General features: G+C 32.0%; 1 protein-coding gene across 23 annotated transcripts in view; it reads right to left on the bottom strand.

The window, feature by feature from the left end:
* The window catches only part of MYCBP2 (MYC binding protein 2), a 273,135-nt gene that overhangs the window by 161,519 nt on the left and 96,961 nt on the right, over positions 1-14,655 (bottom strand). For 21 of the 23 annotated variants that reach the window (XR_011259486.1, XR_011259485.1, XM_069601855.1 and 18 more), the window contains exons 18-20: positions 8,964-9,071; positions 2,277-2,396; positions 1,123-1,204 (exon numbers count right to left, since the gene is read on the bottom strand). Coding sequence is in view for 21 of the 23 variants with exons in the window: in XM_069601855.1 (XP_069457956.1) it covers positions 1,123-1,204; positions 2,277-2,396; positions 8,964-9,071 (310 nt within the window). In the remaining 2 variants the exon portion in view is untranslated. Of the gene's footprint in view, positions 1-1,122; positions 1,205-2,256; positions 2,397-8,963; positions 9,072-14,655 lie in introns of those variants that run through there. The other 2 variants (XM_069601843.1, XM_069601856.1) reach the window with 2 other exon arrangements.

Raw genomic sequence — 14,655 nt, forward strand, 5'->3', positions numbered from 1 at the left:
TTCACAGGGGTCAGACCTACCTCAGGCAGACTCGCATTCTCTTCCCTTTCACAGTAGTTTTCTATCCATGAACTCTTTGTACATCTAATCCTGCTTTAGTATCTTCTGGGAAGACGTGAGCTAAAAAGATGAATTTTCTACACTTCTAACCCAAAGCAGTCTCATTGTATTAAGCAGATGTGGACTCAGCTGCTGTGATGAAAGTCAAGAAACCAGGACTTAAACAAATAGAATTTCTCTCTCAGGTAAGCACCCAAGTATAAGGAGCTGTTGTAGAAGTTCCATGGTATCAGGGACCCAGACTGTTTCTATCTTGTGGCTCTTCCACTCTCAATACACAGTTTCCAACTTAGGACTGCTGTGATGACTTCTCCAGCTCCCCACCACCAGGCATGGACTCCAGGCAGCAAGCAGGGAGGGGAGACAGAGAGATGGAAGGGTATCCCCCTTCCCTTTAGCAGTGACCCAGAACGGCACACAGCACTGTAGTTCACACAGCCATATCTTGCTGCAATGGAGGTGGGAAAATGAAGCCTTTAGTTTCATGGTTCTGTCATCAACTAAAACCTTATTACCAAATGAGGTACGGAAGAAGGAATAATAAAATATGTCCAGTAGTCTCTACCACAATTAGTTCTTAACTATTCCAGATAAGTCTAAACAGTTTCTCTGACTGACCATTTTGTTTGAAAATTATTCAAAAACTTTGATGATATCATGTTAATATTAGGCTAAAATTTTAAAATAGATAACATCAAAGAATATGAATATAGCCTTTGCTGATTTATTAAAATGCCATTTGGGGATAGTCACTGTCTTTACTATTGCCATGAACAGCCTTTAATAAGATATTAATTCTGAAGAATATAGTGTGATTTCCTGGTAATCATAATCGCTCTTACATTTTAAATGTATAAAATGTAAATCAACTTTTCTCCTAAAACACAAAATCATTTGTCCCCACAAAAGCATTCAACCACAAAATCAAGAACCGCCAATAATTTATGGGCCATGCTTTCCAAAACTGTGGTATAAATACTATATAGAGTGTAGAAATATATACTTCAAAGGAAAAAAGTAAAGAAGAAAAAAAACCCACTTTCACACAAGATGTTAAAGTACCTGGAATTGACATCTCCATGTCCGAGCTGCCCATGCTGCCCATACCCAAATGTGTAGACATCACCATTTTCCATTAAAACCACTGAAATAAAAATTCAGAGCTTTATTTTTTCATTGTATGCATTTTATATTTCTATCACAAGTATACTGAAAGCAGTTCAAGTTTCACTATTTAAAATTTGTAGAGTCATTAAGAATTGGCAATAGAAGTAAAGACATTTATATTTAATGAGAAACAATATAATTTTACTTCTGTAAAATATTTTTAAGTTATAAAAATGTATAATGTTTTTAAAACATACAGTTTAAACTTATAAATGCCATTTAATAACACTAAAATTTAATAAAACATTGGTCTGAGTCAACCGTTAAGTCTTTTTTTAATGAGTAACTACATACAAAAATGTTCTCTCCTATCTAGGATAATTATATAGGTAGAGGGTCTGAGCTCTGCACGGTTATGTACAACGTCAGTATGTCTGTCAGAACTTTAATATCTGTCAATATCTTACCAAATAAGGAAATACATTGAACAATAAAGAAAGAATTTTTTATTTTTATAAAGGTTGAATAGTACAGCTTAAGCTATATAACCCAAATGCCAATGATTTAGTAGGAACTGAAATACTTTCTACATTTAAAAAAAGTTTTCTAATTTAAAAATTGATATTTTCTTATAAATACTGCACAACAAAGCTGAAGTAAAATGTATAGTTTTTGCAAATGCTTTAACAGCAGATAAAATTTTACATTTATAAAATTAATAGACTGTACTGGTACAAAATAGTTTTAAAATTATGTTTTAAAAAGCTCTTAATAAAGGAATTTGTGGATGCACATTTCCCACTGAACAGTAACAAAGCTTGTGACCAGCTTATAAAAAAATTAGAAAATTATAGAGTTTAAAATTATCTTCAGGAATTTCATGACTTGAATTACAAAATCAGTCCATCAGAAGACAGATGAGAAGTCAGATCTCTAGACAAGCATTCCACAGATTAAAAAGGACTGTCTAATAAATATGCTTTCATAAATCTGAGGGACGCTATAGCTTTTGACACACGGGTAACAGGCTACATTTGTCCAAACTAAACAAACAGGCTATTCAACACAATTGTAAAAATGCAGTTATACCCTAAAGTTCCAGCTGCTACCTGAGTGGTGAAATCCACAGCTGACTTGTACTGCCCGGAGCTCACAGTCAAATCGCACGGAGCCTGGAGGGTATGTTGTGATTTTGCTTGCATCCTTTTCTCCTCGTTCTCCACTTCCATCTGCAAGTGTTATAATTTGTAATTAAGCCATGACTCATCTTCAAAATAAAATTTTAAATCAGTTTACTATGGAAAAACAAGAGAAAATGTTAAAAGGAACAAGCGAGAAGGAACTGTAGCTGTTAGAAGTGATAGATCAAGAATCTACCTGCAAAGCAGCCAATTTTGAAAATATAACCTATATATTTCTGTTGGCAAAATCCTACTAAATCAGTAAAAACACAGATAAGGCCTGGTTACAGATAAAGCCTTTTAATCTAATCAGCTATGTGATGTAAATGGGTCACTGAGTTATAGAAATAACAAAATTCTACATGTAAAAGTTTATATGGGAAATTTTAGTTTGTATAAAAAATAACTGCATGCAAAGTCATTTAACAACTGTTTTAAATTTAGTGACATTGTTAGTGCTAGTCATTAAAAAAAAAAAAAAATTCTAGCTGACTTGCAAATCACTTAGATTTCCCAAACACATCTTAGGAAGACTACTCTGTCCACCAGTATTGCTAAACTCAGTTGAATTTTAAAAAATTTATAAAGATCAGATAGCTTTATCCAATTACTGTAGTTCAATGGTTTCCTGTCAATCATTTCACCTGTCCCACCTTGACTCTTAGCCAGTCTGCTTTGTGGATTTCTTTGGCCCTCAACCGCAACTCTCAACCAGACCCTCTGCTTTTACTCCTTCTTTCTTCCCTTCTCCAATTCCCTACCATAAACTTGCTTTTAAGACCCTCCCTCCCCCCTGGTCTCTACATTACGTATTTTAGTATTTTAACTATAAAATTTAAAAACACATTCCAGAACACAACAACTTTCTTTGGAATGTGTAAATAAGAAAGGTAACTGAACTTTCCTAGTCTAATACTACAGATGAACTAAAATATGACTTCTATATCATCAAGATTCGAATTCCTTACACATGGAATAAATGTAAGTCTGAAAAGAATTTCAGGTCAAACAGCCTAAGTTAACTGCTTTGTGATACAGTAAATCTAAGTAAGTGTCTATAATATGTGGATACACATGTGGATCTACAGACACACATTTAAGATAATTCTGTATTTTCACTACCCATTTTAGAATACTAAACAGAATAATATCATTTCATGTTCATGTATACTTTCCTTACTCTAAGATTTCTAATCTTTAGTAATATCCAAGGTAAGACAAAACTGGCCTAAATTACAAGTTCCATTTCTATAACTAAATGACTTGAGCATTTTAAAAAGCTTTAAACTCTTTACAACACTAGGACAGTAAAACCTCACTAATTCGGAATAACACATGGCCTATATGACTTACTGGAAAGGTCTTAATAACAGAACGTTTAAATAAAAATTCAGTTTTATTACCTTCAAGCAGTATAGATTATAGATTAAACTAAATGCTACAATAAATAAAATGTGGTTACCTACATTATAATTCAAAATAGGCCTATATTACATAAAAATGTACCATAAACATGAAAGTCCTTTAACATACAAGAATTAATTGCTGGACCCAGAGGCTGAAGGCACGCTGAAGGAATCCTTCATTTCTTGAGCCCTTGGTTTGAAAAGCTAGTGATTTTAGACAGGTTTCCCCTTAAAAGTATGGCCCTGAAAATTCAGAGGAAGAAGTTATTTTGAATTTTTACTCAAAAAAAATCACAAATACTGCATCTGAAGTACCATAAATTCTGAATTAGTGAGAGGTTTTACTATAAAAAGATAATAATAATGATTGCTCTTTTGCTAAATTATCTAATATAGGTTTGCCAATTAAATCTGCAAGAATGTGTACTTGTGTATGGGATTTAAAAAAAAAAAATCACATTTAGTTTCACTCTACCCAAAATGCAATATATTTTTAGTTCAAAGACTCTTCATCCTGGAAAGATAGTGGAATGGTACTTCCCTGGTGGCTCAGAGGGTAAAGCGCCTGCCCGCAATGCGCAAGACCTGAGTTCGATCCCTGGGTCGGAAAGTTCCCCTGGAGAAGGAAATGGCAACCCCCTCCAGTATCCTTGCCTGGAGAATCCCATGGATGGAAGAACCTGGTGGGCTACAGTCCATGGGGTCGCAAAAGAGTCGGACAAGACTGAGCGAGCTCACTTCACTTCACTTCAAAGTATAAACAAGGGCCTAACCAAAAAGTAATAAGCATCTTTCAAAGACTATTTAAATAAAATGACAGATACATAAAAAATTTACAGCTTTATCTCAACTGGTAAAAATATCTCATTATTAAAGCCAACTCTGATTTATCATAGAAGACAAACTGTGTTCATTTAATTGTGCCAGACCTAACTATATTCAGTGTTACACTTTAATTTCACTTTCTAAAAATTTATTGATGCCTAGTTAAAGCTTTCACCTTTGAATTTGGCATTTTGCCTTCTCTCTTGAATATAGAGATTAAATATGGATACAAACCCCACAATAGAGACACAGCATCAGGGAAAGAGGGAGAAAAAGCCTAGTAATTTACTGATTAAAATCATAGCGATTAAATGAGTAGTCATGACCATCATTTAGAAATTAAAAATAATACTAGAAACATTTTGTTCATCTAAACAAAACTGTTATCTATAAAAATAATTTGTCAATTATTATAGATGGTGAAATATTATAAGAAAAATTTAGGGATGAAATTCTTGATCACTAGCAGCAGCAGTGACAAAGGTTTTAATATTTATATCTGTATCTGAAATTTTATGTCACTTAAAAAAATAAGTACAATTCTAATAATTTAGAAATTTACAAAAGTTTATCAAAGCAAAAAGACACCTAAACAGTCAAGAGTATAGTGCAAATTCAAAAATTAGGAAGTGAAATTTAGCAAGATTAATCCTGCTCAAATTCATTATTCAGAAAAGTATTAATGAGGACAAATAAAATAAACCTCAGATTCTTAGGAAAGTTAGGCCTAAATATTCTTATAATTGGCCATTTAGGCACATCTATCTTTTCCCTAACATGAATATGCTCATATACATATCATGTGATATTAAAGCTCTGATAGCTGTAAAGTTTTGTCTCTAAAGTATGGCATGTATATATATATTATTTACACTTATTTGTGTACACACACAGAGGAAAGAAGATTCAGTATCTAAAAGACTCTACCCTTAATTTTAATTTAAATCTATACCTTTCGGCTAATCTCATAAACATGCATGTTGCTGAATGTATCACAGAAACAGTAAGTACTTGGAAGAAAATCACTAAAATAAAACAGCAAAGCAGTAGTAATATCACTTTGCCAAGTATCTCTGGCTAAACACTGAAAATTTAATTAGCACAGTAGATAAGTGTTTTTGGGCACTGGAACCTAAGAGACTTGGATTGGATTCCTGGCTCTATATATTCATTTGCCAGTTTTATGAAAACTGGATGCTGGATCTTCTCTTTCTTTTAAAAAATTTTTCTTTTTTAATTTTGATGTTGGATCTTTTTAAGTTTTAGTTTTCCCGTCTATAACAACATGGCACATTACATCACAAGGTCTTGTGAGAAATAAGTGCAATAATGTATGAAAAGTGCTCAGTCAATATTCACTACTGTTGCTCTCCCTAATCAATTCAGTAATCTGATGAAATAGATATTGTTATTCCATTTTGCACTTGGGAAAACCAAGGCTTTAGAGTGGTTAAGTAGCCAGCCCAAAATAATAAACAGTAGAGCAGCTTTAGAAATTGATCAAAAATAAGGCTCACGTATTTTACCACCATCAAATGGCTGATATCTTAAATCTTTTGATAAAATAAACTAACCATACATTTAACAATCTCAAATTTTGTACCTTTAAGATAACTCTAAAAAAGAAAGCAAAGAATTCAATTGGAAAAATTTAAGCTACTATTCATGGAGAATTTTTATTTGCAAAGAAATATATATACATATATATATATACACACATATATATCAATTTAATTTTCATATCAACATATTCAGTTTGGAATTATTATTCCTATTTTTGAGATAAGGAAACTGAAACCAAAGAGGTTAAGAAATTTATGAATGACCACACAGTTGGAGTAAATGAAAAACAGGATTAAAACTGAGGCCTAATTCCAAAGGCCACATTTCCATTACACCATACCACTTCTCTACAGAAAATAGGTGTAAAACAGAGATGATTTTAGGAGTGCCTTCAGATTTTCATGTCAGTCACTTCTAGACTATCTCTAGAACAATTTGAATATTCCTAAGAGTAGTACACTAAATTTTTTTTTTCTATTTAAGGCACTGAATAGCTGAAACAAATGTTAATTCAGGTAACTATTTATAATCTATAGTTACATTCTTTAAATACTATATGTTATATGGATTATAAATTCTATGTACTGATTCAGTCTTATGCACTACTGGCCTCTGGTCAAAATTTGCCTGAAAACTTGACAGATCCTGTGACCTTCTCTGAATTCTCTCCAATCAGCCAGAAGCTCTCCAACTTTCCATGTTAGAACTCACTCCTGTTTACAATAAATCCATAGTTCTTACCCTCTGCACACCCCCACAAGAAAGTCACAGTCTAGAAGATTTAAATCGTTATTATCCTACAATCTGTACCACCAACATAATTAAATGTAAGGTAGAATACAGCAATTAATACAGTGACTTTCTCAGTGGAAGATAAGTAGAGTAAGACACAAGAGAAAAAAAATACACAGGAAAATAAATTTATTAAAAGACTATGACTATATGCAGCAAGAGTAAAAGCAGTGCCTGGCAAGGGGGTTAAATGATAGGAACAGAAAATGCAAAGGGAGCAACAAAAAGCAAACCTGTGGGTTTACAGTGAGTGCTAAGTGAATACCTTCCACATAAAATGGAACACCATGTGATAAAATACTACTTACACTTTAAAGTCATTTGGTGGTAAAGAAATGAAACTATTTCATTCTATAAAACCATACAATCTGATGATTTTTTTAAAAATGGCCCTACACTGTAATACTACAAAATCAGTCCTTCCAAAGAGGTTGCTACAGTCCCATAAAATAACCCCGTTACAGACAAGATGGAAGTGGAAAAGTTTCTATAGCTAATCAGTGCGACATCATAAAAAGTGTTTTAAATTTGTAACCTTGGTCTTCTTTAGCATTTATTTTAAATTCTGGAAAAAAAAAAAACACAAAGATGACTGTCTATAACATACTAACATGGAGCTGAAAAAGTTTTAAACTGCTTATTGAAATGTAAATAGTGAACCTCAGGTAAAGTATTGGAGAACTCCACTTTCATATAATTGGTGAGAAAAAGACCTGATAAAAGCTCCTCTAATACTGGCATAGTGGAAAATATGAGATCAGAAATTCTGGCAAAAACTAAAATAATTTGCAAGGATACCCCAAATAGTATTCCTTAGATTTAAATATTAATGGCACTGTTAAGAGCATCCAATAAATAAAACAATCACAAATTTTACTATGGTTAATCACATTAGATTTAAACTAATCTCAATTTTTATTCCTACAGAATATAATTTGAATAGTTCTCTATTTGTGGCTTAACTAAAAATGGGGGTTTCTTTTGTTTTGCATTTTTGCCTTGAGTGACAAAATGAAAGACTGAAAGAGACAAATAAAAATAAAATTGATTACAATATATTGCATGTGAAAGTTTAAAAATAAAATTCATCTGTTAACAGTTCTGTAGCCCTTCCCCTAAAAAGAGAAAATATTACTTAGATTAACTTGTACAGAATATGTGTTTTTAAAATCTTCTGCTCTACTTTACAGGGTTCATTTCAGGCATTTAAGAAAATATTAAATCTAAGTTGTACTATTCCAAGAGTGGCTGGTTCACATGCCAGGATTCAAGGCAGAATTTATACATAAATTTGTTAGTTCCCTGCATTAAATTCTTTCCTGATCTTAGTTGACCCATAATTTCTTGTTTAAACAATTCTTGCTTTAGGAATATTTTTAATTAATCTAGAACTCAGATCTCAAACAATTATATGGCAAGATATTGCCAGTCACTCAAGATTTGTTGAGACCTATGACAGTTTCTGAGGACTACAGTAGGTCTACTCTTTACTGACATCTATCACTTTTAAACCTCAAATATCAAATAAATCATGTGTATTATATATATAAACTTTTATATTAAAACAAATGAAGCATCATAGAGGTTAACTCATTATCACTCTATACACTGAATTTAGCAATTCTGTTAATTCTGAAGCAAATGAACAGCATTAAAAAAAGAAAAAAGGACTGCAAAATGCCAGATGACAGTCATCTAAGAGCAGATAATAAAGTATATAAAATAGAGAGCTGTAATTATTTTTCCACCTTTCCTAAACCTTAGGAAATTTGACAAGAAATGGTAAAGAAAAAGATACATTGTAAAATGTCTTCTTTTTATTAAAGTTAACAAAAAAATACAGTGAAATAAGATTGACAGTCATTGACAAACAGTACACTTTTCAGCATGTTCTTTCTCCTCAGGCTATATAACAATGATAGAAGCAAAGTAGAAGAATTAGGTTTGTGCATTTTCCCAGAGACAATATTCAAATAAGTGGAAGAAGTTGGGAAAGCATCCCGCCTAGTTGAGAAGGAAGACCAAATACCTTTGTGCTTGTCCCGCTTATGCTTTAGCTGTGCTGGATGGGATCTGAGTCTGGCTAGAGTCTGTTCTCGGTGGTTCATAAAAATAGGACCAGCAAATACAAGGGGGCCTGAGGAGAAACATTTTGTATGTGCATAGAAAAGCTCACAAAATGAAAACACTGCAATGAACAAAAGTAATTCAAACCAAAAAGCATGGAAATTAAAGTTTGGGACATCATTCTTTCTCCCAAGTCCCCTCCGTTAACATCCCGCTCCCAACCATAACCTATTCACCATTCCACACACAAGCTTTAGTATCTTAAGTACAGTTAATAAAGTACAAATTCTAATCTTTTATACTCATAATATTACTAGGTAGTTACTAATAGTCTCAAATAGATAATCAGAAAGTTCAAACAGAATAAATCAAATTTTCCTATAAATCTTTTAACATCACATATATTCACACTTAGTAAACCATATATTCATTAAAAATAAATACATTTCCTTTTAAAATACCAAAAACCAACTCAGTCTTAAATTAATGATTAAAGTTTAACAAGGTCTTCAAGATTTAATATCCATGTTACTCTTGATATAAAACCAGAGATTATTAATTTAACTACATTTTGTCAAAGAAAACAGGTTGTCAAAAACAAAACAAAAAATTCTTATGATCTGAGATACACATATTTATATATATACACATTTATATCACACATATATATATACATATACATACATACACACATACATGTGTATATATAAATGTAAAATCACTGTGCTTTATAAACACAGTATTTTGTAAGCTGTATTTTATTTTCTAAAAAGATAAATCTAACTTTATGTATGATTTCTGTAACCACATACACAAAATCAGACATAAGGATAAGCTCAGTTTCACACTAATGATAAAGAAGGGAATCTAAACCCAGTTACATTTTTGAAACATAAACCATTCTCTCATAAAATGATTTCTTTCTGAAGCCCCTCTGTGTACATAACGCTATACATAAATATGTTCTGATGAAGATTACAGTCATTTCTACTTATACAATATATAAGAAAAAATTTATAGCCAAATTCACTTCAATAAAATTCAAAAACTGTTTTCATCATTACTGTTTAGCTTGAAAATAAAACTTTATAGAACTACAGTTTCCTTGAGTTTTAGCAATATCAAAAATGCTTACAAATTTCAAAACAGTAAATTGGACAGTTAAGGAGTTACCAGTATTTGAAAAGGAAATTGACAGTATATACATACTGAACATTTAAAATTAAATTTCATTGTTACTCTCTATAATCTTTAGCTATGACTAATATTTCTAACAATGGGACAAAGTTAAACTATTGCTCTGTAATAAACTTTGAAAAATGTCATGTTAAATACCAAAAGACCCTGCATTAAACATTAAAAATGGGTAGAAAAAATATTTTTAAATTATGTCTCCAGATACAGGAAAAAAACATAAGCAGCATCAATTCTATAAAACACCAAGAATAATATATCTTATGATCACTACAGATGGAAATATGCTAATTTAATGTTAATAGAAGAGCTAAACATTATTTTCCAGTAACACAGTATCAATCAATTTCAAACTAATATTATATAAACTAAGCTTCACCTTTAAAATGTAACAAAATGAGGCACATTTCAAATACGAACACATTCTTATCCATATGCCCTATTTTCCAATTGATTTACTAAAACAGATAACATAAATCACTCTAAAAAGTATATGACACTTTCTAACTACACAAAAGAATTACAAATATTAAAATAACAATAATATTAAGCTGTATTACCATTTTATAATTCCTATGGTCTGAGATATTATTTCTTTCAGAAAAGCATTATACCCATAATATTCATAGTTCTTTAGCATCTCATAAATTCAAACTTTTTAGAGACCTTTCTGTACATAAACACAGAAGGCCTACAAGCAATCACACATAGAAAGTACACCATTCAAACTCAACTTAAGTTACCATTTATACTATCAGGTTACCAGGCTCTAAAATACTCTGTATCCCATGGACTAAAATAATTTTTCTTACATAATTAAGTCACTCATTTATTCACCGAACATTTTTTATTATCTTCAATGTCACAGATGTTGGGTATCACAGATATAATGACAAAGACACAGATTTCATTCAAATTCAGTCCACCAGAGAAGACAGAATGAAAACTAAGAATTGCAATATGTTCTGATAAGCATTATAAAGGAAATCTGTACACACTATATCTTGAAGGATGAAAAGTAATCAAATCAACCTGGGTGAACTAAAAAAGTTTCAAAGACTGAGAAAAGGTTTGCCAAGAGAGAAAGAAGAGAAGAGAGGGCATTCCAGGTAAAAAGAATAGGATTTATAAAAGCAGGAAGACATAAACAACGTTACTATATGGTCATAAAAAAAAAAAAAAAAACAGCTGAAATGGATGGAGTATAACGTTATCAGGCAGAGAGTAGTAGGAAATGAGTTTGGAGATGAATATACAAAAGAGGTAATTAATGTCTTTTGATACTATTAAGCCTCACTGCAGAGAGTGATAAGTCCATGAAATGTTTTCAATTAGTTGACAAAGACATATTAAATTAACCAACTTCAGGCACAGGTCCTAGGAACACTTAGACAAATATGATGACACCACCTCTGACTCAGGAAGCTTACAGTCTAATGACTGAGAAAGAGTTTACACAAAATTCAAGAAGAAATTATTCCAGTGTGCTAAGAGAAAACTGAGCATACTGGAGGGGCAGCCAGCAAATCTTGAGGGTGGGGAAGTAAGGAGTTCCCTTCAGAAAGTTACAGATTATACATTTCAAGAACCTAAGATTATTATTATCTTTTGGGCCAGTAGTTATATATCCAGAAATCTGTCCTAAGGAATCTGAAATTTTTTTAAAGATTTCAGCTCAAAAATGTTAATAACTTGTAATTATAACAAAACATTTAAAACAATCCAAAAAGAAGCAGAGTTAATAAAAAACTATGGTATCTTCTCTCAGAGAAAAAATAGTAAGCCATTAAAACAGAATTTGTGAAGAAAAAAAGTGCTTCTGTGCTATTTAAATTAGCAATGACAAAACGTCATTCATTAACATTTTCCAAAAATTAAAAATAATATAGCAGGTGGTGCTAGAGGAAAACACCACTCATATATTAGTCTTGAGAAGATAAATTCTTATAACACTTAAAAAATAATTTGAAATACATTTTAAAGTTTAAAACAGGCACAATCTCTGGCCCACATATTCTATCTCTGGGAAGCTCTACTATATAAAGAAAAATTCCACTACAAATGGCTATAAGTTAAGGAATATTTATTATAGCAAAATCTACAAAAAGCTGAAAATAATTTTAGTGACCACCAATAAAATATTAGTTGAATAATCTGTGGTACAGACAGATTATGAAATGTTATGCAGCTATTAAACAGAATGTGGCAGGTCCATACTCACTGATACAGTACATGTTCATGCTGTATTGTAAAGTGGGGAAAAGATGCTGCAAACAACTGTATATTTAATACAGTATCACTTCTGTAAATAAACTGCTAAACTTTTACATAACTGTTGATATCTGCACATGACTCTATTTCAATGGAGTAGGACACAGAAATACACCTAGTAGGCTAAACCTCATTTGCTTTGTAAAAGAGAACGGGAAGGCAAGGAAAAAAAAACTGCTAGAAAATTTTAAAAATGTGTATACCACAACATTAAGCAAATATATAAAGTAAAATTCAGTCAGTGATTATAACTGGAAATGTATAAAACCTGACTAGAAGATGACGAAGAAATAAAGTAATAATTTAATTAAAGGATATGTTTTTAGAAAACCTTTAACCTAAATTCCTATAATACTGTAATATGGTATTGCAATAAGGCACAGAAAAATTTATGTTGCAACCATTAAGAGGAAAAAACAGCATACCAAGATACATCACAGTAAGAAATGATATAAAATATCTAAACAAAAAATCTATAAACAGAAAAACTTCAAGAAGTATACCAAAATTCTAAAGCAGTTATCTTTGGATTAAAATTTACATTGATATTTTTTCTTATTCATGTTTTCTAGGTGTGTCATATAATATTTTTATTTAAAAAGGGACTTTAATGTATATAGTATTAGATCAGTTGATACTGGATTCAATATGTCAGATCAAGAAAACAATGGCTTTTGAGGCTTAAAAGTCAATAGCAATAACTTCTCAATCCCCTTGAAACTGAGAGACTATAACACATTTATTTTTACATTCTAATTTGTAAGTATGGGAAACTGAATTTTTTCCTTATCAAAATGGAATCACTTTATTTTATAGAAGAAGTAGTGGGTTTTGTTACTAATAATCAAAATTTTTGTCATGAGCATCCCAGGGTTGCAAGGAAAGCAACCAAGTAGAAGCCAGAGCAGGAAAAGAATCAAATCCAAAGAAAACAGAAGTTTATTAAATAGCCACCACCATCACTAGCATCCTCATCATCACCACCATCAAATGTTTACCTAGGGCTGAGTATATATGTCAGGTATTTTCATGCATATCACTTAATCCTCATCCTTACTTAAGTGAGTGCAGTTGCAACCCTCATTTTAAAGGTAAGGAAACTGAGATTCAGGGTGGTTGTACTCCAAGTAAAAGTTAAGAAGCCAGGATATGAACCAAAGTCTAACTTCAGAATCTATACTCTCAACCACCATGCAATGTAGCCAGGCTAATTATAAAATGTATTACTCAAATGAGACTACTGAGAGCAAAAGAGGGCTCTGTAAGTAATATGTCCAGACCACACACATAAAACAGGACTGTCCCAGGCAAACAGGAGGCATAAAATAGGACTGTCCCAGGCAAAGGACATAACGCATTTACCAACAGTTCACAATTATGAAACTTTGATTTGGCAGGGGGGAAGAAAGAAGGAAAGACAGACAGCATTATTTGAGCATAGCTTTCCTTACAACAGAGTGCTGAGAAGGAATATAAAGACAAGAGCACTCATATAATCACCCAGGAAACCTGATGACGTAAGAGTTCTACTAAAAATCAAACTGAACAAGCACTCCACTTGTTAAACCAGTCTCAGAGACTCATGTATCAATCAACTCTGTCTCATCTAAAACACAGAATCAAAATTTACAGATTATAAAATCTGTAAATGAATACGATCAGTACCTAAGAATATATATATAAGAAAAGAATTACCTGGAAGAATAATAGCATAAAAACAACTAAAGACAAAGTTCCAACTTTATCAAAAAGTAGTAACCACACTGCTTTTGGGGGTTTCAATAGCAACAGAAGAGTCTGTGTCATAAACAGCAGCTAAAACACATCAACAGGCCTGAGGTTAATAAGTAAGGCTTTAATACTAGAGCTAGGTCCAAAAATTTTGATCAACTTCAAAACAGCTAACAAAAACTTGGTAAACAGGATGAGATAGATTAATCAAGTAAAATAATTTAACTTTATCTAATCCCAAAAGCCTGAAATTTAAACATAGGTAAAGCCAACTACTGGAGAAGGCAATGGCACCCCACTCCAGTACTCTTGCCTGGAAAATCCCATGGATGGAGGAGCCTGGTGGGCTGTAGTCCATGGGATCGCTAAGAGTCGGACACAACTGAACGACTTCACTTTCACTTTTCACTTTCATGCATTGGAAAAGGAAATGGCAACCCACTCCAGTGTTCTTGCTT

This window comes from Ovis canadensis, chromosome 10, assembly GCF_042477335.2.
Source record: "Ovis canadensis isolate MfBH-ARS-UI-01 breed Bighorn chromosome 10, ARS-UI_OviCan_v2, whole genome shotgun sequence".
Classification (NCBI taxonomy): Eukaryota; Metazoa; Chordata; class Mammalia; order Artiodactyla; family Bovidae; genus Ovis; species Ovis canadensis.